The sequence below is a fragment of the Rhopilema esculentum genome, chromosome 13 (assembly GCF_057945365.1).
Source record: "Rhopilema esculentum isolate cy_ngs chromosome 13, ASM5794536v1, whole genome shotgun sequence".
NCBI classification, from domain to species: Eukaryota; Metazoa; Cnidaria; class Scyphozoa; order Rhizostomeae; family Rhizostomatidae; genus Rhopilema; species Rhopilema esculentum.
The window spans coordinates 10,760,402-10,786,244 of NC_142827.1; the positions used below are offsets into that span (position 1 = coordinate 10,760,402).

At 35.7% G+C, this 25,843-nt stretch overlaps 3 protein-coding genes across 4 annotated transcripts; 1 reads left to right on the top strand and 2 right to left on the bottom strand.

Moving 5' to 3' along the window:
* The first annotated feature begins 507 nt into the window (after positions 1–507).
* Positions 508–4,108, top strand: LOC135691859 (uncharacterized). Its single transcript, XM_065209847.2, has 3 exons — positions 508–1,992; positions 3,136–3,268; positions 3,608–4,108. The coding sequence occupies exons 1-3, from the start codon at positions 1,502–1,504 to the stop codon at positions 3,857–3,859; spliced, it is 876 nt and encodes a 291-aa protein (XP_065065919.2). The 5' UTR covers positions 508–1,501; the 3' UTR covers positions 3,860–4,108.
* A 964-nt stretch (positions 4,109–5,072) lies between these two features.
* On the bottom strand, positions 5,073–18,440 carry LOC135691852 (lipase maturation factor 2). Of its 2 annotated transcripts, XM_065209837.2 has the most exons (19): positions 18,283–18,440; positions 16,679–16,729; positions 15,955–16,065; positions 14,219–14,421; positions 14,026–14,054; positions 13,616–13,693; positions 13,275–13,413; positions 12,112–12,185; positions 11,554–11,632; positions 10,915–11,044; positions 10,568–10,738; positions 9,756–9,861; positions 9,332–9,428; positions 8,829–8,944; positions 7,846–7,915; positions 7,193–7,247; positions 6,576–6,822; positions 5,931–6,039; positions 5,073–5,363 (listed from the first exon to the last, which is right to left on the bottom strand). In XM_065209837.2, exons 1-19 carry the CDS (start codon positions 18,371–18,373, stop codon positions 5,208–5,210), a joined length of 2,112 nt encoding a protein of 703 aa, XP_065065909.2. In that variant the 5' UTR covers positions 18,374–18,440; the 3' UTR covers positions 5,073–5,207. The 2 variants fall into 2 exon arrangements, with proteins under 2 accessions (XP_065065909.2, XP_065065910.2); XM_065209838.2 differs by lacking the exon at positions 15,955–16,065.
* A 1,763-nt stretch (positions 18,441–20,203) lies between these two features.
* Positions 20,204–25,812, bottom strand: LOC135691858 (glycerophosphodiester phosphodiesterase 1). The gene is made up of 5 exons (XM_065209846.2): positions 25,521–25,812; positions 23,502–24,034; positions 23,092–23,184; positions 22,477–22,685; positions 20,204–21,316 (listed from the first exon to the last, which is right to left on the bottom strand). Exons 2-5 carry the CDS (start codon positions 24,018–24,020, stop codon positions 21,160–21,162), a joined length of 978 nt encoding a protein of 325 aa, XP_065065918.2. The 5' UTR covers positions 24,021–24,034; positions 25,521–25,812; the 3' UTR covers positions 20,204–21,159.
* Positions 25,813–25,843: the final 31 nt, after the last annotated feature.

Sequence of the window (25,843 nt, forward strand, 5' to 3'; positions counted from 1 at the left end):
CTTGTTTAAGAAAATATGCTATTTACACCCCTCCCCCTCACCGCAACTAACTCGTTTTGTTACTCGAGGTACCGCGGTTCAATGCATAGGGGAAAATTGTAAAAAATATTACATTCATGAATTTCACATTCCACTGTAGAACAGTCAATCTAGACTCTATTTTAAACCCGTGATTCTTACACGTACGATAAAATCCACTCGTTCAAAGCTCGCTCATACAATTCTCTGGAAAATTCAGTTTGCACGTTATTTGTAATGATTTTTTAAGAGTAAATTTACATACTTTTTGGCCTTGACGTTTTTCAAACATCTGTCAAAATAGTATGTTTACGCATCTGCTCCTTCTTCGTGATCTTCATAAGAGCCATTAAACTGGCTGATTGCATTATTGATGAGGGGGGTCGTTAACAGGGGGTAAGGAGATAGGGAACAAATGACCCAAGTATTATTATTCTTTTAACTTCCTTCGACAACTCCTTTCATTTTGAAGAAATCATATTTACAATTCTGTTTCTTTTAAATCTCAGCAAGCATTGCTAGATCTTGCTTAAATAAAAATTAATTTTTCAAAGACTTGATAAGCCACGAAACACACCTCCCCGTCGGAATTTCAAGTAAGTCGGCCACCCCCTTGCAATGAAACATCCCCCCGGCCCTTCCATGACGCCTGTGGTTGATTGGCTGACAGGCTGACCAGGGCTAGGGAATAAACATGAGGGGCACTCAACTAAGGTGTTAGAGGTCCATCTGAAGGTAAATCGTTTTCACTTATTTTCTCTGAGCATATTTTTTATTAGCACCATGCCAATGTCATTTAAAAAGAGCTTCCACATCACAGAGGACGTTCTGGAATTTTCTGTCCAATAGTATGGTATAAAACTTTCAAATACCGCTTCTGACAACTTAAGAAATAGAATCTATAAGCAAGGAAATCAATAATCACATTTGGCAGTGCTCCACCGATATCACTTTGGTAAGATTAATTAGAAGGATTCAGAGGTGCAGGTTACTTATCCTGGGTACCAGAGCCTCAGTGGGATAGCTGTTTGGACAACAAGTGGATTCGACCAGCTCTCTCAGGTTCTGATCTGGTACCCAGGGTACCAGTCCTCATAGTCCAAAAAGGACTATATGACGCTGAAGTTCAAAGGATACGGACAATCAACATGGAGAAAGACTCGTTTTCACGGTCCATTTCATTTGTATTGGCACGTTTCTAGCTTTGCTGAGGCGTAGAAGGTGAAGCGAAAAGTTGGGATTTGTTCAGCTTCTGAAATCTTTTATTAAAAATGTATTAAGAAATTGTCCTACGCCTTTATAAATTTGCTTAAATATGCGTGAGAAAAATTAAACCGTAGAAGATTAGAGAACAGACAGCTTGGCGCCAGTCAATAATCGTATGAAAACAGTTTGTACCATGCTTTGAGCTGCGTAAACTTTTGCTTAAGCAAAACGATTAGGCGTGCAGCTGTTTCCTTAAAGCACTTACACATTCATCACAATGAAATTCCGCGCCAGTTGTAGTTGCGAAATTACCAAGAAAGGAAATTCCAACCCAGCTCTGTGTCATAACAAATTGGAAATCAATCAGGAGTTAGTTGGAGCTTCCTTTCATTTCTTACTCGACAGCGAGTCAGTCACACTGAAATACGAGCTTTCATTTTGGAAGTTCATAAGCAATACTATGGACCTTTTTGAAGCAAAACTTATTGAAGAGGTCCAAAAACACCCCCATTTGTACGATTCGTCTTCGAAAGAATATAGAGATGCAGTTAGAATTCAGAATTCATGGGAGGAAATATCGCGAAATTTGAACGTCACAGTTGAAATAGTAAGAAAGAAGTGGAAGTATCTTCGTGAATGCTACGTGAAGTCAAGAAAAATTTCCATGGGTAATTGGGAAGACGGAAGGCTATCAAAAGCAAACAAATATGTTGCGATGCTGACCTGGCTAGCACCATTTGTCAAACACAGGCCAATAGAAATCACCATGTGGGTAAAAACTCTTTTTTCTCTTTATTTAGGATATATGCAAATCTCTATTGCAACTTCTGCCCTTACAGCCAAGCACCGCGCAGCCATTGGGCTAGCAGGGGCTATAGCCCACCCACTTTTTGGCAATAACAAGGCTATAACATTTTTTGAAGGTTTACTTTAACGCAACTTTGGATAGTTTACTCCTATGTAGTAGCAGTTCTCATTGACTAGGCACCATTTTTGTTCTTTTTCTAGGTGTTTCATCTTGTTTATTGATATGATGTATTTTCTAACTCTGTTAGCTTGGTTTTTTATTAACCTTGAGCTAATTCTATCTATTTTTATAGTTATTGATATCTTCTCTGAACCAGACTGTTTATAAAAATTCAATAGAAATAAGCGAGTATTTTCTAAAAGGGGCGTTTTTCCGGCGTTCAAGAGGGCGTGGCCTCAAAAAAATTTCGGTCACACCCATCGAGCCCCTCCACTTTTAGAGTGGTGCGCAGTCTCTGCTTACAGCACTCTAGCCGTTAGAGCTATTAATTACCTCCTCCCTCCTTGGGAGAATTCTTTATTTTGCGCTGTCCAGAGAGAAGCATTGAAAGAAGTGTGTGTGTGGGGGGGGGGGGGATGGTTAATAAAAAGTGTAAGAAAGGGTACCCTGGGTTTCTCCCGCAACCCCCTATTTCTTCGACACTGACGCTCTCTATTTCCTCGACGCCCCATTTCCCCGACACTGACGCTCTGGAACCCAGGGTAAAGAAAGTGTATCAAGATGCTTCTCTGTGTTTTTCTGCTAAACATTAAATAACTAATACTAGCATCTTTTAACTAGAATAAGGTGATTATATACTGGGTTCAAATGCAGAGTATGTCAATGAAAATGTCCTCATCTTTACCAGGATCATCAAGGTAAGAGGATAAGTCAGATAAATCGCCGGGAGGGCTTTTATAGAGAGGGGGCTTGTTTAACAGTTTCACATCGAGGGGGGGGGGGGTGGTGGGGAGGCTAACAAGAGAGGGGCTTAATTGCACTGTTACCGCAATGCAGTGCTTTAAAGTACACTTGGAAGGATGGGACATGCGACCAATGACATTAGAACCTTTGAAACAATATGAAAATTTGCAAAACTGAAAAATACTTTATTGCTCTTTAAGGCCTTCGAATATGGATACAGTGTCGCTTGAAAGCCACGATGATGAAATGGCAATAAGGCACTCTCCGGCGCCAATTGGAATTTCTGCTTCGCCTACCACAAGTGGATCTAGCTCAGTAATGACATATACACAGGTTTCATAAATGTTGTTATTTTCTATATTTCACTTTAGTTTTACTAATTTACTGGTTTCTAGAAAAATTTACATTACAAGGTTGAATGTTATTATATTTAAAATAAATGCAATGATGAAAAGTAGACGATAGAATAAATGGAAACACCAATGCAGCAGGTAGTTGCTTGTAGAATTTACTCGACTGTTTCTATTCTGCGACTACTCTAAGATAAGCTCTTATTTTACTTACCGACAGCTTCTCTTATTGTTCAACTTTCTTTCGGAACGTCTGTTCATTTTTTGTTTTTACTGTGAATTCTGACGACCGCGAAAGTTATACTCTATTAATTTGTCGTAGAATATTCCAAGAAAACGGTCACAAAACCAAACAGAAAGAGAGTCGCATACAGCGATGGCAGCCATGTTTGGTGAGGACGAATTTTCAAACTTCGGTAAAACTGTTGCAGATACATTGAGGACGTTGCCAAAAATATCTCAGGTTCTCGCCAAAAAACGAATCAATGATATCTTGTTCGAAGCAGAGATGGAGGCAATCAGAGCCAGCTCGGGCGATGGAGTGATTATACTTCAGAGCGAAGATAACAGTTAGGACGTAGATTGAATCTTAGTCACTTTTATTTTTGATTTGCAACTTATAAACAACTAAAGATTCGAGACTCAGGATGCAATAGTTTGAATTTAACCAACATTTCCTCTTCAGTTAGTCTGCCCAACTAAAACTTTCTTAACCTCAGAAAGATAATTTCACTTTCAAAGTTAGAAAATCACTGTTTCTAGAAACTCTTTTGCTATTATTCAAAGGCTGAGTTATCAAGTAGACTACCATCACAATAATGTCCACCAAAATGTTCCTATATTAATTACAAGGAATTACAAGGAGCCATTTGAATCAGGAATAATTGAAGACCGACCCTTGGTGCCTTGATTGCAACGAGCTTGTCACCTTAGAAGGGATCCCTAAGGGTCCCTTATAGTGTAGGTAGTTCCTGTGGCAAGATCTTACGAAATGGATGCTCACTTTCACTTGTATTTCCAAACTTACAGTGTCGCTTTTCCCAAACGAGTACCAATATTTATGGTTTGCTGCGATCGTTCTTTGGGGGAAAACAAAATATTACAATGCTATATAATTGAAGTTTGATGAGCGGGTCAGTCGAATATACGGGTAGACCTAATTATATCGACAATATCATTTTCGCAATTTTTGCCAGGCTTTTTCTTACGTGTGTTATCAGAGGTAATCCGGGTCCTCACTTGATTTACCATACTGGCTCGCCTATTCGCTGGATCGCCCATTCAACTTCGACGTCTGGCAAGAAGACGATGTTTCTATTTCTCGAAGACACGATAACATTTTCAAATTCGGTTCACATCTAAATTCAAAAGCAAGCACGGCTGACACTACGTCTCGGGAAAACTGCCTGCGATGACCAAGAGTTTTTTGCCATGTGATAAAATCTATCCAATCCCAGCTCTCCAAAGCTAACGTGGTGCTAAAGCATGAATGGAAGTATAGATAGTGTACATGAATAGTAAGCAAACAAAACGACGATCGACCAGCAGTCAAATGCTAGAAGAATAAGAAACTATGCATTGAGCAAGTATGTGTGGTACCAGAATCTCAGTGGCTTTCCAATATTCGACTGCAATCCTTTTTTAGGTTGTGGTATCCAGAGAATTGAGCAAGATTCTTTGAATTATTGTCGCCATTAGCTTCCAGAAACTATGCCAATACATTCCAAACAGATGAAAAGCATATCGAGTAGGAAAATAGCAACGAGGAAATGAGTTTTAATACTATAAGCAGACTGACAAGAGAGATCATACAAAAAACAATTTTGTTTATAAAATTCTCATTGTAGAAGTAAAAACTTTATTTTTCGAAATCTGCTTAGATAAAACGTGCGCCCTTGGGTATTTAACTTGAACATTTTCTGTTAACTGGCGGTATTGGGCTTAAATTTGGAGAGAATAATACCCAATATTAAAACATGTAACATAGCGAGGGTAGGATCGAATCCATGAATTGTTGACCTTAGTTGAATGAGAACATCGTAGAGAAAACCACTTGGAGTCTCTGGCCAAACACCATCCTGTGACAAAAACCATTTAATTAAACCACTGTTAAAACCGGTTCATACTTCGTTAATTTTTTGCTTAAACAACAAAATAACGGCATTGGCGAAAGAGAGAATTTTTGTCTGGAAATCCCTTTATAAGGATAACGACTTGCAATCAGGGGTGATATTTATGGAAAGAAATATCCCAAGACATAAATTTAGCCGTTAAGATTGTAATAATGAAGTAGAAATAAATTCTCAAATGTCATTGGAAATGCAGAAAAAACTGCTGCCAGATAAAAATGAGATTGGCAGGTCATCAAAGCCAAATTAAATTGTCGAGATACTGGTGCGGCTAGCTAAATTTCTGATCGACAGACAAACAGAGAATAACAAGGCTGTCTGACAAAAATTTGCAAGTTGGGCGCCAAATGCAAGTTACGAGCACAGTACAAGAGATTTGTTCTTTTGCTGTGGCAGAAAGGAAAAAAGTCTTTTTGGAAGGCATATCCACAACTCTCTTACTATATGTTATTTCATTTATAAACAAACATTCATTATTATGTTGATTCATTTATTAGTATAATGTTGCAACAATACCTTCAGTAGGCCGTGGTGACGTAGGAAGCTCTTCACATCTTTGTTGTCTTTCCCCAAAGGTGGTGTGTATTCGGTAGGTTTCGTTCGTCTCCACCAATTCTTTATTTTTCTATTCAATTTCGAACACAAAATTGTTTTCAGCAATATATCACAATCATGTTTTAAAGTTGTGTTATTATCAAAACCTTGCTTTTGTGTTATGCTGTTATTTCAATATTTTAATCATCTTTTGTGTCATATTGCTTATTGTCATTATTATTATCATTTGGTCTTTCAATAAAGAAGCACAAGAGTTATTTTTCCGGTCAAGCATCTTGATATTTCGTTTCATAAAAACTTCAGGAAAATTAAAAAAAGATGGTTATTACTCTATGAAAAGGCTCCAAACAATGGAGCAGCTTGAACTCATAGAACAACAGCAGAAACTGGCACAAGAATGGCACCCTTCTACATTTGCCTGAACAGGTCACATGAATAACTGAACAGAAAACTAAATTTCTTCCCCCAGTCTTAATTTTTCTTTGACCAGCGTCTGTCTGTCATGAAATCCCACAGTAGATTCAGAATACAATGATTTAAATTACAATACAATTGACACAATCAGAGTAAGTTGTTTTGCTCGAAAAGATGTCTTTAGTCACTAACCTTGACTTTTGAATGCCATCAGAGACACTGGTTGTATTCTTTGGTAATTTTGTGAAATGGTATAAATAGAGGGTACTTTTGATGAAGCGAGGCGCATCGTCTGGAAAGGGATCTTGTCCTAAAAGCGCCTTTACGTCTTTCTTGTTCTCTAAAAGCTTGTCAATCAAGCTTATAAACCAAGGATTGTATTGGTAGCTTCCAAGTGCAGCGAACCACATCTGCCAATCAAGTCTTGGTTGATGAGGAACTAACATAAAAAATTGCTGATAATAAAATATCATGATTTTACGATTTTGAATACAGAAAAGAATGAAATATATGATTTCATTTCCTTAGCCCTGAATTATTTTTCAAACGAAGCAAACTAAGATGTGGTATTCCTAAGCTGGGACGGAAAAATATTTACCGTGCTTGCTGCAATAAAGTGTTTAGGGAATCACGAAGATACGTTTGATGATTGTTCGCATCGACAGGAACACAACATTAGCGAAGACAGCTTATAATCTATGTTAGACAAGATTTGAATGACATGAAAAATATACATTATTACGACCAGCTTTCTAGATATTTTCAGGGCCTCGACCCCAAGCTGAGACATTTAAGCAATCACTCCATACTTAGAAAAGAAGGCGCCCCATCCAACTTTCCAGGTTTGTAGAGAAAATGGTACTCCTGAAAAATAAGAAGATAGACATGACGGCATATTTCATTAACAATAAACTTGATTGATTGAGGCTCATATCAAAGTAAAATTAATTAAAAAGCTCAATTTGAAATAAAGAGGAGACTCTGAAGAGTGGTACATAATTCCGTCGTTAATATTCAATATTCAGGCCCAACTGTACTTGGTTTTCTCTATTTATTGCATGATAGCAAATGATAATGTTATTTGCTCAATTCAAATTTTTCGTCACATCCACCTGTGGCATAAACAAAATCCCCAAAATAATAAAACAGTTGGTCATATTTTGTACCATGCTTCACTCGACACTGCCGAGGTTTACATCTAGCACCGAAAAACAATTACCTACTCAATTCTTAAGCCTTTTTGAATTTTTTTGCGATTTAATTAGAATTCAATAACAATCTTGATCAGACTGGTTCACTTTATTTTACGTTTTAATAGTTGCTATAAAGAACAGAAATATCATTTATACAGGACCCTTATTGATAGCATACTTCATTGTGCTGAAAAGGCCTATCCTGTATAAATATGAATTATCATTATTATTATTATTATTATTATTATTACTGTTTTTATCAAGCTCACCTTCCAAGGACCATCCAGGCTATCACTTCCTTCAATCACTAATTCAGGTCGGCCCCCAACACCGGTCATGCTAAAACCAAAAGAAAGATGTAGCATCAAACAGGCACAATTCAATGAACTGGGCACTAATGTAGAGAGATATAAAATTAATTGAGTATGATGAGCGAGTTATCTTATGTTGGGAACCGGATCCCACTAGGGCAAGTAAAACCTTGCTTCTTTTGAATCCCTAATGGTGACAGTGAACATAACAAATGGAGCAAAGAAAGAGTGAAGTTTAGATAAAATAGACAACTTAGCATGGGGGAGCATATCGGTCCAGCCTTTATCAGCTGATGTCTCACCACCTTTTTCTCCCGATGGTATAGACTAATCAACAAACAGGATTCTGACAACAAACCCTAGCTAAAATTAGGCCCATTTTGACCGTTTCAGCTTGTCTTGCCAGACTGTTTACAAAAACGTTACACTGCAGCGGGGCTGATCTAGATAAACCTCAATGATCCTGACGTTGATTTGTGCACTTGTGTAGAGCGATGGAAGAAACGGCTTCAAAGATCTCAGGTATATTGGATCTAATAGTAAATAGGAAGCACGAATGATCTATGCAATGTAAGGTAGAAAACGCATTAAAATCCTGTAAAAATGGTAAGTCGAAAATGAAAGTCTAGAGGCAATAAGTCGAAACTCAGGGGTCAAAGTTCAGAGCTGAGAAGCCAGATGGCAAAGCATTTCGAAGGTACTTGCAGTGCCTGGAACAATAAATCTTGAACATTCAGGGAGAAATAAGGTATCTTTGTGAAGAAAAATAAGCAGTTTTGTGTGTTGATAACATAAAACGAGGAAATTTCAAATTTTAATGTTTAGAAAGATTGCTTAATTAACATTGAAACCTGTCTGTTTCCTTTACTCTGAAACCTTTACATTTAAGAACTCACACAAGATTGGTACACAATGTTCGTTTTATACTAAGTTTAATGTACCTTCGAAACAGGCCGTAGGCATTGGCCACTTGATACTGATCTACATTGCGATACCAGCGATGGATGACGGGCCAAATCTTTGACTGGCTTTCATGCTCTATGTCTGTGTAGGGTACCTAGAAATTGGCAGACAATAAATTTCAACACGAGACAGAATGATAAATTTGAATATTAATAAACGGGAACATAATTGCAAAGGAAAAATGATTTTCCTAACGTTGCAGCATTTGCCTGAATCAAATGCTCTCTGCAGGATTCAATGGGTCTTGCTATTATAATAAAAATCATTTAGTAGTAGACAAGGGCAAACAACGAGAAACAAACGATGAAAATGAAAAATTTCAAATCAGAGGTCTATTTATCACGAAGGCCTACTTTTTAATCTGCTAGGTTGAAGTAGAAATGACAAGTAAAGCAGACCTAACGCTAGGTTTAGACCTTTTAAAAATATATCATTTAGACACTAATAACATAGATTAACAAAGATACAGAGAAAGACTCACAAGACTAATGGAGAGCAGCCACGTCGCTACAGCAGCAAATAGCAGTGTTTGCAAACTGGATAAGGCTTTGGATTTTGTATCTTTCACCTTGAAACTCCTAAAAATCAAGAAGAAACCAAAGCTTCTAAAGAGGCTTACGGCAGATGAGACGATTTTAGCTTCCCACTGGGTCATGTACTTATGTATTCAAAATTATTCACAGTAGATATGCCAAGGTTGTTATGGTTACTTGCATAAAATGGGAAATCAAACAACAACAACAACTGAAGCTTGCTTTAAACAAAGGTAACACCACTGCCACATAACAATTGGTGGCAGGAGTTGTGAAGTGAAAAACTAGCCTGAAGAAAACTTCAGTGACCCATTAACATGCTGGCTTGTAAATATCTCACTACAATGGTATGTAGCTTAAATGGATACTTACTTATAAAAGGCAACAATGACCTCAAAAATGAAGGAAACAATGGCAATGCCTATGGATGCTGGAACAGCGATGGTCAAAAAATTTGAAAACTGGGCCTTTGTGAATGCTACAAAAAATAGGGAAAATCATATGGCAGAGAACAAGACCAAGCACAACTTAGTACTTTGGCACAACTGTTCCAAAAACACTTTAGTTCTATAGCCATTGTTATAGTCAAAATGCCTATAAAACTATAAGGAATTTAAAGGCATTTATAAAAATTATCGATGACATATAAGTCTTCGTAAAAATCATTTTATTGTTCAAATCTAATATCAATAAAGATTGAACTTGTATTTACTTCAAATTATTATATTTGAGTAGGAAAACAGAAAACTAACATTGTACAGATACTTTTAAAAAGAAAGTAGAAAAAATGAAATGTTTACAAAAAGAAGTATCGCAAGTTAAAAAAAAACAAAAATGCTCTTTTGACTAGTTAATATTTCTTAAAAAGGAACTCTAAGCGATCTAGCATGCTGTAACTGATAGAGTTAACATCAAATACGTTTAATGAATTCAAATGAAAAAATTTAAACTCGCCAAATAAGAATTGTCTATTCTTGCCTTTTTTAGCCCCTCCAGCAATAAAAAACGATGGGTGCATTAGTCGATAACATAAATTCAAAGTAGATTCTCTTATCTTAGAACTTGAAACTAATTACAGCAGTCTTAAAGAGAATTTTGAAGAGCACTTCTATATTCGGAAAACTTGACAGCTTCAAATACTAAATATTTCTATTTAATAATTAATGAGACGTAAAAACACTCACCAGTGCTTGAGAGAATGTTCATCTCTGAATCGAGTTTCATGTTAAACATTTTTGCACTATAATGCAAAACTGAGAGCCCAAGAAACGCATTAACCAGCATTGAAAGTATTTTCACAAACATGCTTGCTTGTTTTTTTTTCTGGCTTTCTTTGGCCAGATTAGAATCGAGCCCTGGATAAAGAGATGAGAAGAAAAACTTCCTATCAAGTACATACATTTTTTACCCTAAGAAATTCGAATTCAAAAACTGGACATTAAAACGTTAATTAATAACTTAAAGAAATGTTCGTTCTGAAAAGTTTTTGAAGCAAAATCTTAGTTATTATAAGACAAAAACGTTGTTTTACCTCTAATGACAAATGATGGCAGATTGTCGAGGAAAAACTGGTCATCCAGAAGGGAAAGGCACAAAGTTATTGTTAACAGGTTGAAAAAGTTGTAGTTTCCTGTGAGAATGATGAGGATTTGAAGAAGCACCTGATGAAAGATAATATCCATTAAAAAAAGTAATGACAAATTGAAATAAACAAAAATTATATAGGCAAATGATAACCAAAATTATTGTTTACCGGTCTGTCATAAAGTGCTTCATGCCATTTAGGGAGAGCTGTACACGCTATTTGGCGAATAGAACAGTGAGTTCTAAGTTGCGACTTTGAATTTCATGCTTAATGCGATCATCAGGCAACTAGGCAAAGGCCAAAGGGTCATAGAGGACACATGATATTATTTGACAAGAATGAAAACTAGTATCTTCGAAGATTTATATTTCATTTAAATGCAAAAGAAGTAATTTGAGGGGATTTCAGTTCTATATTTACCTGGACATAGATAAAATTTCTATAGACGCAGTATAAAATTTGTATGTTGAATTAAATATAAATTTTTAAAAAAGAACACATAGGTATATGATGACATTAATTGATAACCACAATTACAGTTGAGACATGACATTTTATGTTGTTGAAGCAACGAAATGCGCACACCTGAGCAAAGAACGAGAAAATTCTTGCTGATCTCCATGGCAAGAAAAAGAGAAATGGAATTCCAATTTCGATGATAAATCTGAGAGGAAAAAAACATTCAACAACATCACAATTATTTTGAAAGATAGAGACTTCAAGTGGTAATGAGGAGAGTTTCTAGAAATAATGCGCTAGCTATGTAGACCTAATTGTCCTTTAAAGTAAATATCAACAGTAAAAGTGAACGGGGAAATAGTTCATGCTATGATAAATAAACAGTGCATATTCGATGGGTATTTTTACAGTTAATTGGTTTTGCTTGTTAATGCTTTGGGCCATACTAAGATTATTCTATAGGAGGTGTATCAACAGATGGAATTCACAGACTGAACAACTGCAGCAATACTTAATTAACTTTATCAAGAATTCTATAATTGCATTATCTCAAACCAATATAATGATCCACCTACAGAGAAACTAATGAGAATAAAGTTACGTGCAAAAAAATGGCGGAAAGAGCTACGTGCAAGACAATGACGAATTCTGGGTAAAGATGATACGAAATTGAGACAAACATACGTCATAGCAACGCTAAATTTCTGGAACCACTCTGGAAGTTGATGAGCATACCAAGCCAGTTGGGTTGGGATGCACTGCGGAGGAGAAAACCGTTGAACGTTAAAGGAAACTCCATAGCTTAACTCTAAAATCTAAAGAAATTATAAGAAAATCAGATGGAGATTTAGACTGATTTCAAGATCTGCTTGACAATGTTGATGGCCATGACGAAGACACTTAAAAAACTTGACATGGCACGGCTTAATTACGTATTAAAGCTCGAAGCTAAGAATAAGGAGGGGTTTAGTCATGCAAGTTTACGTTCGAAAGCTTCCTTAGAGTTAAAGCGAGGTCAGATAAATTCAGAACGGGGAAAGATGCACATTAACTGAAGCATTGGGAAAGACAGTATTCAAAAATTAATTTACTCAACATGTTCATATTTAGAAGCAACCTCTGTAATAGAGTAGTTAAGACAGTTTACTCATTGCGTCGGGGAAGGGAGGGGGCACTCCCATACTTGACCTAACAGGATATGCAGCGGGACAGGCTATCCTTTTCCAATAAAAAATTATGGAGCAGGGTATTATATATTGTACCTAATTTAAGGACAGGGCATAAAAATTAAGGAAATCCACAAAGAAGAAATATGTGAGAACAGCTTACTCTGTTTTTAGAGTTTTCCCAGCATGAACATGTTTCAGTTACATTTGCTAGTGGTAAATATCATGAGATCTTGTATATTTTGGCAAACCTTTTAAGGGACAGGGTATGCTTTTGGCCATTTTATTTATGGGACAGGTTCAGGGTGCAAAGAGGTTTCTTCACACCCTGTCGCTTTCCTAGTCAAGTGCCCCCCCCGGGACTCACCGCAACAGAATTTACAGAAAAAAGGCTCACTTTGCCAAAATTGAAGTTCTGTAACATCGAGTTCAAAGCAGTAGGGTTTACATAAAATGCTATCCGCAGGTCCTTGCTTACGACACCAAGTCGTTTGTATATAATAATCAAAAGCAACCGGAATCTGACAGGGGTCATAACATCCACTTAATAACGACACAAAACCACGGCTTCCTTTGGCATCTCTGTCAACTCTTTGCTATATGCACAGAAGGAATCCCTTGTCTTTGATCGAAATTTCCATTTAGCAAAAGCTCATTTTTGTGTTGTTCATAGCAACCTACCTGGGATTCATAATGATAATTTAATGCAGTCAGTCCCCACCAAGTTGGACATTCACTGGTTAATTTGACGACACCAGACTGGAACATCAACCGAAATATCAGCCATTTGATAAGCCAAAAGCACAGACCATCTCGAGGCCTAAAATGAGATAGTATGCAACCTTATGTTACATGTATATAAACTACGCAAATAAAGAGGGATTTCGACTATCAAGTGTCAATGTACAGACAGAGTTGCAAGTAGCTATTCTCTTGACCCGAATTTCCAGTGGAAAATCTCCTCTCAGATACAAAAACAACCAGTTGATGGTATTTAAAGGTATCCTAAAACTGAGGCATACTTGCATTCATGCGACGATCTCCATGACCAAGAGGCAACAAATATAGTTAGAAAACCTGTTTCCAGGAGCAGAATATCCCTGTAGAAGAAAAATGAAAATACACTAAATTAGCGATTATACTTTAAGCAAATCTAAAAAAACTGGTAATACAGGTGTTATTGAAACATTAAACAAACAAAATATTTACTTTTAATCAACCATAAAGAGCTAGAAATAATAATGAATGAAAAATGGGATGTCTTTCATTTTATATCTAAAGAAATTTAATCAAGTTGAAAGGAAAATTTAGCAATGCTCTGAAAGATGATTGATAATGATTATGAAAATTTGATATTGAAAGATACTAACAGGACCACTAGTCAAATATCATGCTTAACAAAAAGAAGAGAAGAAAAGGAACTGCAACAAACCATTGAAACCATAAAAAGGTCTGACCAGCCTAGCAGTAAGAAAAGGAAAATTAAAATTAAATATCTCAAAGTGTAACGTTTCTCACTACTTATTTTGCACATTGTATTGATAAAAATGAGCATTATTCTTCTACAATTTGGACAAACATGGAATAAGAGATTTGGAATAAGAGAAAATAAAATGCCTTCTTACCTGATACAAGGAGTAATAGAACATCCATAATATTGCAAATGATAGAAAATTTCTGAGCTTTTCCCAAATGAGCATAAAAAATGCCAGAATTGTGCCAGTCAAACACAGCAGATCCATCATGGTGTCAACTGATAAACCAAGAGCTGGAGCATACCACAGTAATGTTGGCTTCTGCAAGAAGCTGTCATAAAGAGATCTTTTACCTGTATAATAAGAAAAAATCATTAAATGGGTTAGGTTGGTAGCAGAAGCAATAAGAATGTAAAAAAATATATCCAATTTATTTGGCTTGAATGTTGAGAAAATATCACTAGGCGAAAGATGCATTGTCAATATTCTAAAAAACATAATGCTAACAAGCACCGGTAATATGTTGGAAATGATCCAAAATATGAATGTTGTGATAAAAGCAAAAAAAGCATTGTCAAAAAATTTCTAACAGAATACTTAAAACAAAGAAAGACAAAATTATTTCAACTTTTAAATAATCAATTGTTTTTATTAATGATGCATAAAAAAGCTATCATGAGTAGAAAATAAACAGAGGTGATTTACAAAGATTAGGGGGTTTTGCCATCATTAATGTTTTTATCTATGAAAAGCATTTCTTATATATTTAATTTCATTATACAGTTATAACTCACACTTTGCATTTCAAAATTTTTTATTTCTCTTTAAATTTTCACTCCATAAAAAAATCAGGCTCAACAAAGTTATGATTTCAATTTTTTCCCATAATCTCAGTGCAAGGAAATCATTTAGATGTTAAATATCCTGCCCATTAAAAGTGACACTTAGTTCATACAAATGTACTCAAATACATCTATATTCAGCATTTGAATATAAATATAATTATACTGATTTTTATTCACTTACCTTTATGTCTTTTTACATCTAAAAACATTCTTATTAACTATATTAATATCACAAAACCATTAATGAAAATAAATTCTTCTGACACATCTACTCCATGCCTTAAGGGGTATGACTGTCATTTCACTAACAGTTATAATGTCACCCTAGGTATGCCTTATTTTGTTTTAGTCCCTTACTTTCAATTCTTTTTCCTTATTTTATTATAGTATTACTTTTATTCTTCATATTAGATCTCACCCACATTTGGTCTTTGTTGCAGATGCATTGAGGAAATATTTTTGTATTTCCAAGGTTTAACGAGACAATAAAAGACTGACATTATCCAAATTTGATTGTCACTGGGTTTTTTTAAAATTCAGGTTTTAAATATCTAACCAAGCTCTCCTTTATTTGATTGTCTCTTGGTTTTTTAAATTTCAGGTTTTAAATATCTAACCAAGCTCTCCTTTATTTGATTGTCTCTGGGTTTTTTTAAAATTCAGGTTTTAAATATCTAACCAAGCTCTCCTCTATTTGATTGTCTCTTGGTTTTTTAAATTTCAGGTTTTAAATATCTAACCAAGCTCTCCTTTATTTGATTGTCTCTGGGTTTTTTAAATTTCAGGTTTTAAATATCTAACCAAGCTCTCCTTTATTCGATTGTCTCTGGGTTTTTTAAATTTCAGGTTTAAATATCTAACCAAGCTCTCCTTTATTCAGATTCAAATTTTTGAATTGAGAAAATTGTCTTTAATTTAAAACTAATCATGCTAAGCATTGGAAAGAAATTTAATTCTGCTTTGAAAAAATTCTGCTTCTATGAAAATCCTTCCTTTTGGTTAGATTTCTCTTCAGATGTGAGTTGATACATAGTTTGTTACCTTGGCAACCATTACAGCTGATCTCACAATTTTTCAACATCCACTGTGGGTTATTTTGACATTCACCAACTGAAGCCCAATAATGACATTTTTCATGATTGTCTGTGCAATCTGAACATAAAAGAGGCCTACTTCAGAAACCTATAGTGATGGAAAAACCTTTCAAGCTCAAAGGCCACTAACTTCTCTATTTTAGACCATGTGCCTCAACCATTTTCATTGAATTAAAGTACATCTTCTGAATATAGATACAGACAGAATTCAGTTAATGTTACCATTTGCCCAGATGAAATGTTATAATGTTAGGTAAATACACTGTAAAGTTACACTGGTATTCATATTTGGAATTTGAGCTGTCATTATAGATTCAATAAAGTCTAAAGTCATAAATAATAGTAATAAATATGCTCTTTGGAACATATTTCCTATTAATAAGCCCTGTCTACCACTTAGTCTGTTTCTCAGGATGTAATGTCACATTAATTGCCATGAACTTTCAAAAATTATACTGTAATTATGCAAAACCCTTGAAAAATCGGCGATACTAGATTTTTATTGGGCATCAATTTCATCATTCCATTCACCATAATGATGATGCCAAAGTATTGTGAATGGCACTTCTTTAATTGTGCAATTTTGCATTCAATACTGACAGCAACAAATAACCTTGCAAGTAACAAGTTTTGTGGAAACTTGGTGGAAAACCAGACATCAAGATAATTACCTTGTTGGAGATGAAGTCTTGCAGGAAGAAGACCATCCTTGCCATAAAGACCTTTGGGAAGCAAAGAGTAGTTAATGTTTGTCAAAAACTAAAAAAACCATTTATATTTTAGGGAATTCTGGGCAAAAATAAGTTTCCATTTCAAATCAAAACACTTCCTCTGGCCTTGCATTCAAATCACACCAGTATGAAGTCTTGCTCACCTCCATTAGATAGGGTAAAAGATTTTTAAAGAAAACAACCAGGTATTCAGGATACAGCTGAACCTGTTAAGTCACACCCTGGATAACTCAGATTTTCACTAAGTTTGACTGATATTCAGTTCCACTTGAATTTTCTTACCTTTTAACAGAGGTGGCACCAGAAATTTTCCGACAGAGGGGTTAGAGCTTCCGACAGGGAGGCTAAAATGACTAAAATAAGCAGTTTTCATATACCTTATTTTGTCAAATTTGCTCCAACAATAACCTAAAATTTCCTCCAATGGGGGGGCTAGATGCTTCTGATGGAGGGGCTATAGCCCCCTCTAGCCCTCCCCTGGTGCCACCACTGCCTTTTAATGGTGAAAAGTCATACCTAGGATAAGTTGGACCAGTTTTGATTGTTTCTAAAGCAGTTGGAAGTTGAACTTGGCAAATTTAAAGGTAATTCTCTCGGTTTCCAAGGTGTTGCAGTGTTTCCACATGGGATTGAACAACATTACCTAATGTAGTGAGGTATGCTGTGATTACCATATAATCATGGAAAGTAGCCTGATAGAACAGTAGGATATCTTTTCGACGAATATCTGTGGTGATATCTGCTACCTTAGCAATGATACAGAAGTCAGTGATGTTCAAGGGCTGAGATAGCAGTGGAGCTAGAGGGCTTTAGCTCTCCCCTCTCCACAATATTCTTATGCCAGTGAGTGTTTACAGCTTGTTAATAGTTCAGGCTTTAATGGGAAAGATATAGCAGGCATGCCAACCACCGCCCCCCTGAAAACATCCAGGAATGTGATGGCATGTGACATTTTATGTACCTCACTCGCCAGATGCATGATGGCCCATCTTTCATTAAATCAAATGTCACTAAAATCTAGATTCAATGCATAGCGATGTTCAAAGAGGGGGCTGTAGAGGGTAGCGAAATCGACAAATCATCTGCTACTATTTATCGCATAATTGGCAAATTATGTTCCATTGGAAAGGAGCCATACACACCTCCTTGATGGTTTTAGCTTAGTAGCATGATTCAGCTGTATATATACGTATATACCATATTAAAGCATATGTTGAATAACACTTCTGATTATATCTAGGTGTCTAACCCTTTTTATTAGTCCAGGGTGAACTTTATTAGCTTTTAGCTCCAAGGTGAATTCGAAAGATAGCAGTTGGCTTCAAATTTAAAATTTGATCCTCTTTTTCGGTCTCTCATGCAAATGAGTTGACCTTTGTTCCGTTTACTAACCTCATCATAAATGCCTTTAAATCACGAAAAATAATCTCATCACAAATGATTTTATCGCTGTTCTGATTTTATTCTGTTAGTTTGTAATTACCTATACTGCTTTGCAAAATAGAGGTCTGACGCCCCAGATAAGAAATAATACAATAACTGACCTGGTATTTGGAAGTACAAAGAAAGGAAAGCAAATAAATATATTGCAGTGATACACCAAAGGAAAGCGTTTCTCGCGATAGCTGTAGGCATTTTCTTGGCTCTCTTGTCAGCACCAGTGGGCTACACACAGAACCAGCATGTGGCGATTCATAAGTTGTTGTTGTTCAAAGCTTAGTTGTTGCAGTTGTTCACGTGCAAAAGATAACACTCTCCACGCTGCAGATAAGGAAATTTTGGGAGCAATCTAGCAAGTAGGGTAACGGGGATTTTTTCCTTTGATATGCAATCCTGATGGGTCAAAATCCGCCAGGGGACCTAAAATTGGGGGGCTGGTGGGCACGTGATCAATCAATCATTGGGTTTTCGAACAGCAATGGAATGGGATTTTCCCATCTCTATGGATTTCCAACATTTGGGGGGGGGGGGGGTTGTTTGGTGAGCATCACTTCCCTCACGCCCCGTTATTCACGTGCCTGAGCTTTGCTTTTCAAGCCAGGTTGAAAATATTCATGTGAGCGGGAGTCAAAATAGCACGTACCATCAAATTTCAGCCGCTCTGAGCTTCAGACCGCTAACCCTGAAGAAGCGGTGGTTTATGGAGGGGCAGAAAGTGCGAGTTCCCATCACTATTCAATGATGTACTTTTGTAGTTGTACATATTTTCTAAATAATATCCAACTGAGAAAGCAGCTGCTCCCAGCCTCAAGCCCCCATAATTTCTGTCACTGAACTTCTGTCACTGTCCTTGTGGGTAAAAAAATGTTTTTGATTTTCATATCCACAATGAAAATATTTTTATTGCATGGCCCCCCCCTATAGGTCTATAACACAAAGAAAAGTTGAAAAACAAAGGCAAATAGAGCCACAATAAGCTGTAAAATAACAACACTTTTTCTTTGTATTTTGCCCAAGGCATGCCTGAAATTTGTGCCAGCCAATCTGTGTTGCTCTTATAAAACCTAGTGTGTTACTTGGGCTATTGTAAGGAATGTTGCTATGAGCTGCTATATTATATTACAAATGAGCCATTCGTAGTGGAAATTCCCTAAGCATCCATTTCTGCAATGAATGGCACATTTAGAACAAATGCAAAGCCGAACAAATAAAAAGATTAAAAACTTTAATGAGTTCCAAGGATTCTGCCAAGATTTTTAGTAAACCGCTAAAGATTTTTCTGCTAAAGAGTAGATTTTTTTTAAAAAAACTAGAAAGTACAGATATCCTACTGGCTTGGAACAGAGAGCAATTTAAAAATTTTTAAAGTGCATGTACAGTCCTTGCTTCAACAAAACCTTAGCAGCTTTAACTTCAGCCGTTACATATTATTTTTAATAATTAATCATCAAAAACGCGTGTCTACCCACAAAGTAGTTAATTGTCTGTTTTTTTCGTGCAGATGTTCAAAGAATTTTCATTACAGTACCATTCATTCTTATTTCAGAACAACAGATGTAGGACTGAAATATGTGAACCGAAACGATGCACCTTGCAAATACCTTCTGACAATGCCTCTGCGAAACTGATTTGTGTAAATTAGTCTAGTTTTGTTCACATATGACAATATTAACTCATCTAAAGGTAATATTCGAAATAGCAGTCGAAAACCTGTCAACCATAATCTTATGATTTGCATTCAAATGTATGGATCAAATTGTTAGCAATATATTTAAGGTAAAATTACGAGCAAAAAGTAGGTATTTTAGAGGTCAAATTAGTTAAAACATGAAAAAAACTGGCCATCGAAAAACACGACGAAAGAAATGGTTTTTGAGGTCAAGTAAAAAAGTTTGATAGGATTTCAGTACTAGAATTTTAAACAGTATGCGAATTAAAGCACGTTTACACGATCAAAGATGAACATCAGGAATTCTCAAGTTAGAAATAGGAAGCAAATATGATATGAAATTGATCGTGTAAATGTACTTTAAAAGACTTCATATATCATCATAAAAACAATACGTATGATACAGACATAATACGTTCAAATACCTTGTTAATCAGCCTAAAAGTCGCTAATGAGCCTCAATCTCTAATTGAAGAGACTCAAATGCTTATTATGCAGCGAAATCATCTAGTCGAAGATTCTAATGAACTAAGAATAATCAATTATTGGCAGAAAGAAAGTAGCACTGCAGGGACCAAGCGTCTGCCCACATGGATACAGTTGGGCCACAAATAATTTTTGAGTGTTGTTTTTCCTCAATGAAAGGCTTAGCTAAACGACAAAAATCTAAAACTTCCTTTTCCTTTTCAATGGCTCATTGACAAAATTTTGACTCCGTAGTTGATATATAATAACATAGAACAGAATACACGATCTAAGACACAAGGCTCAATATGGGTACCTTCTTTTACAACTAAGCTTGCGAGGAAAAATCGTCAATAAATGAACGAGTTTCGAATGAATAAAAAATGTAGATCAGTTAGGAATGAGAAAGAAAGAATGACATAAGGGTTGATGGAGCTGCCGAAGGCTGACAAAGGCTGTTCTCACATCGCAGCACGTGAAGTGTCCACGTAAAGTGTACACGTGAAGTGTCCACGTAAAGTCAATAAATTGCACAAATAATATACCTCAGTTGATTGAACAATAGCTTGATGATTCATCTGCAATCAAGTTCTCGTTCTTTAGCACAATTTTTACAATTTGTATCTAACAGCAGCATTTTAACATATAAATAAAAGTAATAATAGTATGGTCTTCCTAGAATTAACAGCATTTTCATCTTCAAATTCATTGAAGACCAGGTTACGAGTCTAAACTAGTTGATCACTGCTCTACTTGAATCTAGTTTGCTGTTATCATTGAGCTGTATATTAATTTACTTCCTAAACGTTGTTATATTTATCACTCCGCTATTTGGAGATATATTCATTTAAATTTCTTGTTCAGGACATTCTTCAAAATTCAAAAGAGAGTCCGTGATGATTGGTATTTTAAGGTTTCTCAGAAAGAAATCCTTTTCAAGTGGGTTGTTTACTGTCCAAGCCATTAGTTCTACATTTTTCGCTCTCCATTTGTTGATATATCTCCTAGAAAAAAGTTTAAGTGTTTAGCGGTGTTTACGTTTCTGAAAGGAACCAGAAAATATTGAAAAAACAAATCATACAAAAATGAACAAATAAATTTGGATAGAAATGTTAAGCTAAAAATGCTTTCGATAACAATACGTTTGCTCTGAGAATATAATAAAAGTACAAAATTGATTTAATAAAAGTGAAAAATGATGGATGGAACATCCTACCATTTAAGAAGCAAAGGTAATTAAAGGCAGCACCACTTTATTTATTTTTGTGTCATTAAAAACCAACAAAGTTACGCTCAAACAAACACACTATTTGACTGAGCAACCTTCAGAATTGCTGTGTGATGATCAGGGTTGCTGAGCAAAGGCTTGTCAAACAAACTCAAAAAGACACTCAGAACATTTTACATTGAAACAATTTCTTTTAGGACTATTTCAGTGAAAGCAATACATTACTTGCTTTCTTGCACTCACATTAAGATCCAAACTTAAAGCTTCATGTTTTCAGAAAAATGAAGTGTTATCAGATAAGACAAAAATGGATTTGGTGTTGTTTATTTCAGCGATGAGTAAGATTGAAAAACGGAGGAAAGACTTGAAATTTGATGACAATACCTTAAAAGCAGAAATATAGATAGCAGCCTGAATTTCCTTACTGAAGATGCGTGTCTAGACAACTGAGCATGCACTAGAAGCGCCTGTCAAATAAATTCCTATCAACTTTCTCAACATTTTCATTGAGACGAAATATTACTGACCTGCTGACTAATGCTTACCAGAGCAAAACACAAAAAATGGTCAAGTGAAATCAACATTGCTGTAAGCAGCCACATTGAGCGTTGCCAGGGGAAAAATAAGGGTGAATTTGAGGGGCTAAAAAGAAAATTTCTCTAATTTATCCAACAAAATTGCAAAAGCTTTGTAATTTTTTAACAAGTGATTTTCTTTCGACGAATTCCACACTCCTCCAAGCCCCATTCCACTGATAGTTGCACAGAGAAATGTTGAGTTATTCTAATGCTGTGCTGAGGACCATTACAAATGAAAAGATTGAACATCCAAGCAATGTTTTTCATCTTAGATTGTTGAGGATTGTTTCTGATTAAAAACTAGCAATGATAAATAATTTCATTAATTCACTGGAAAAATGGTTTTTTAAAAACTCACCTTGATAAATGATCTTTGTTCATGGAGACTGCATCAAGACCAAGGAAATCTGGCAGCCATGAGTGAACTAGAAATTCTCCAAGAATATCAACAACATGCATGAGGTAGTGTTGGATACCAGAGAAACGGGGTTCTCCATTTATCTTCAAATTGCAGTAATCATATCGCCAAATGAGTCCAGTAAGAAATGAAGGGCACTTCCATTTAACCTAAAAAGAATAAGTTAATGAACGACAATGGAAACATGAAGTTAGCCTTGGATAAGAAACATTTTATCATCCATAACATCACAAATGTATGAAATTACGGCTCTGCACTGGACCAAATTATGATTGATTTTGGCCACAAAATATATGATAGATTTATGATATTGTGTTTTTTGATCAAAATTCAAACAGTGATATTTAGAATGTTTTTAATAAAAAGAATCTATAAAGAAGAATTTTGAATATGAAGAAAAACTAATATGTTCATCTGAACTCTTGAGTATCATAAGTATTGCAAAAAACTGGCTGACCAGAACAAATCTAGCAAGTCATGCCATCTCTACTCTCAGTTTTATTGATCAGCAAAAAGTTTTACAATGAATGAGCAATAAAAATGAAGGGGACTTACTGAGTATAAAACTTGTGGATAAAATGAAGTAACAATCATGAATTTATCAAGGTCTTGAATTTCTTGAGAGAGCTTCAAAATGGCATTTGCAGTCTAAAAAAATATCACATATAATTCATATGATACACTAGATCTGTGTAGTCAATTGGAAAATGTAACAAAAGTCTACTACATAGTCTAACTAAGAGTATGTTATCAAAATTCTCTTGTATATTATCATTGGTTATCAAAATTCTTCGGACATAGTGCTGTAACATATATTGGTTTTAATAACTTTCTAACATTGCACAGCAATTTAGTGGAAACAGCAGTTTGCTATAGTATTTAATAGTCAATATGTCACTGCTGCACCAAAACTCACATAAAAAGTATAACCTTTTTATGACACATAATTTCATATTAATACTTACAGCCATTGCATCTGATTTAACATCCAGGATTATCTTCATTTCAATATCTTTACAAAGCTCGACAACTTCCTTTAGCGTTGGAATTTGCTCAAAGCCTGCTACTTCTGTCTTGCCTTCAGCATACCTTAGTGTTCTTAGTTTGCTTGCAGCATTCAGTTTTCTTATTTCATGAAACCTAAAGTTGCTTACTTCCCCAGTCCCATTTGTGGTTCTGTCCACTGTCTCATCATGTATAATAATACCATACCCATCATCTGTAAAGGCCAAATCAAGCTCTACAGCTGTGGATCCATTTCTTTTGGCAGTTTTAATTGCAATTAGAGTATTCTCGGGTGCTTCATATTGTCCACCCCTGTGACCAATCACAATTGGAGCCTCATTTCCTTGGCTGTCTTTGTTGTAAAGAAAGCTTTTAACTTTTTCAAGACTGTGCTTTTTCAACTTTAAAAATCTGTAGCCAAAGGCTATGGCCAATGAAATAACAAGAATCAGGGAACTGAGTGACAAAAGCATTTTCATAACTTTATGATGACCTAGAAGGAAAATTAGAAAATCATAAAAACAACAAGCTTAGGTAACCAAATGATAAGCCAAAAAGTTACTTGCACCTGTCCTGGTCCTTCCTCTCTATGTGACCACACCTCAAGGTCTTTCCCAGAGACGCAGCCTAGCCTGTGCAAGCCTCATGCAAAAAGAATTTGCGACACTTTTCTGCCCAAATGGTTTTTCATAACAACATTCTTTTTCAATCCTCTCAGACTCACTCCACAATGTTTGAACTATTTAGTGTTATAATTCAGGGTATATCTATGTGATTATCAAAGATATTTCATAAATGTCATTATGAAAAAGAACCGCTTTGCCATGTCACTAAGCAGAGCCTAAAAATGTTGAGTGCCATCCTTCAAAAATTTTGAAAGCGTTTGACCAGGGATTAAGCAACCATTAGAAATCCATCTTTTGAAGAAACATAAAAAACAATTAAGCCTTGGTTGTGGCAAGTAAGCAATTAAAAATAAAGATATTTCGTAATCATTGATTGAAAATTGTTCCTAGAGGTGATGTGTGGAACTTGAAAATTCAAGATTTCAACGAATACAACAAAGGTTCATTTTTGCAATACTAACAAACAAGTGATGGCTGAACACTAAAATATATAAATCTAAGTTAAAATAGTGGATGGACTCAAAGAAGCAATTTTGAGATTCTTTTTGTTGAATGTAAGCAGTTCATTCGGAAAATCCTTTTGTTTGTTTGTAACCTTATTTTAATTCGATATTTTTTCTAGCTTTACATATATATATATACATACAACTAATCTAAATCTAACAACAAAGGCTTTCTTCTTATCGTTCTCTAGATTTTGGCCTTAAAATTTTATGCAAGCGTTGCCCTGGAATACATAAGGTATTAATGGGAATTAATCGTTTAATTCGAGTTAATACCCGCGGGGAAAGTGCGCAGATTCTCCTTTTCTAGAATCGGGTGGTCCCACACGTATATCCTTAGTAGGCTGTGGATATCATGTTACCTAAGCTATTTGCTAATCACCTTGTGGTATTTTCTAGGTGGTCTTTTCCTGGCATATTTCTTTAAGTACAGTGATGCAGCTAAGGGTCATGTCATATTTTGCAGCAAGACTCACGCGTTGTTTGCACGCGTTTTCCCCTCCCATCCCTGTCCCCTTGTACTCACTTCTCCTCCTGCTTATATCCCGTCATATACTTCCTTCTGCCTTCTCCTGTCTCACTTCTTCTCACACAGTCATTCGATTGCGTGACAGGTGTATCAGTCTGATTATCGGGGTAAAAAACTGAGGCAGTTTTTTCCCTGGAATCAAACACCGACCATAAAATTGCGTCATTGCTCAGGCAAGACAAGGGCTGATGCACCAAAAGCCCAAAATGTTTTTCCTGAGATTAGGGTGTTGTATATCATAACTAAGGGGCCCCCGCGATGGAATTAAGTTTAGTGTATAATGTTCTCCCAACCAGGCCCAGACAAAATAAATGCTATTACCTTGATCTCAAAACTTGAATGTTAGTTCCTCTCTTCCAGTTGTAGGCCAAAACACGAAATCGAGGCTCTGATGCTTCCCTCGAAATCGTCATTGGGGTGTTTAAAGTAGAAAAATAAATACAGAAAAATACAATTCATCCATTGTATTGGATAGTGACCTCCATAAAATTCTCGGTATTGGTTTGTGTAGTTGTAGGTTGATACAAATTCTAAAACCTGGCAGTCGTCGTATGTAGTGTTCTGGGGCCCTTATACTTAACTAAATTTGAGTCAGCTTCTAGAGCCTAAGTACTCACTCTATGGGGTTTCCCTGTAAAACTCAA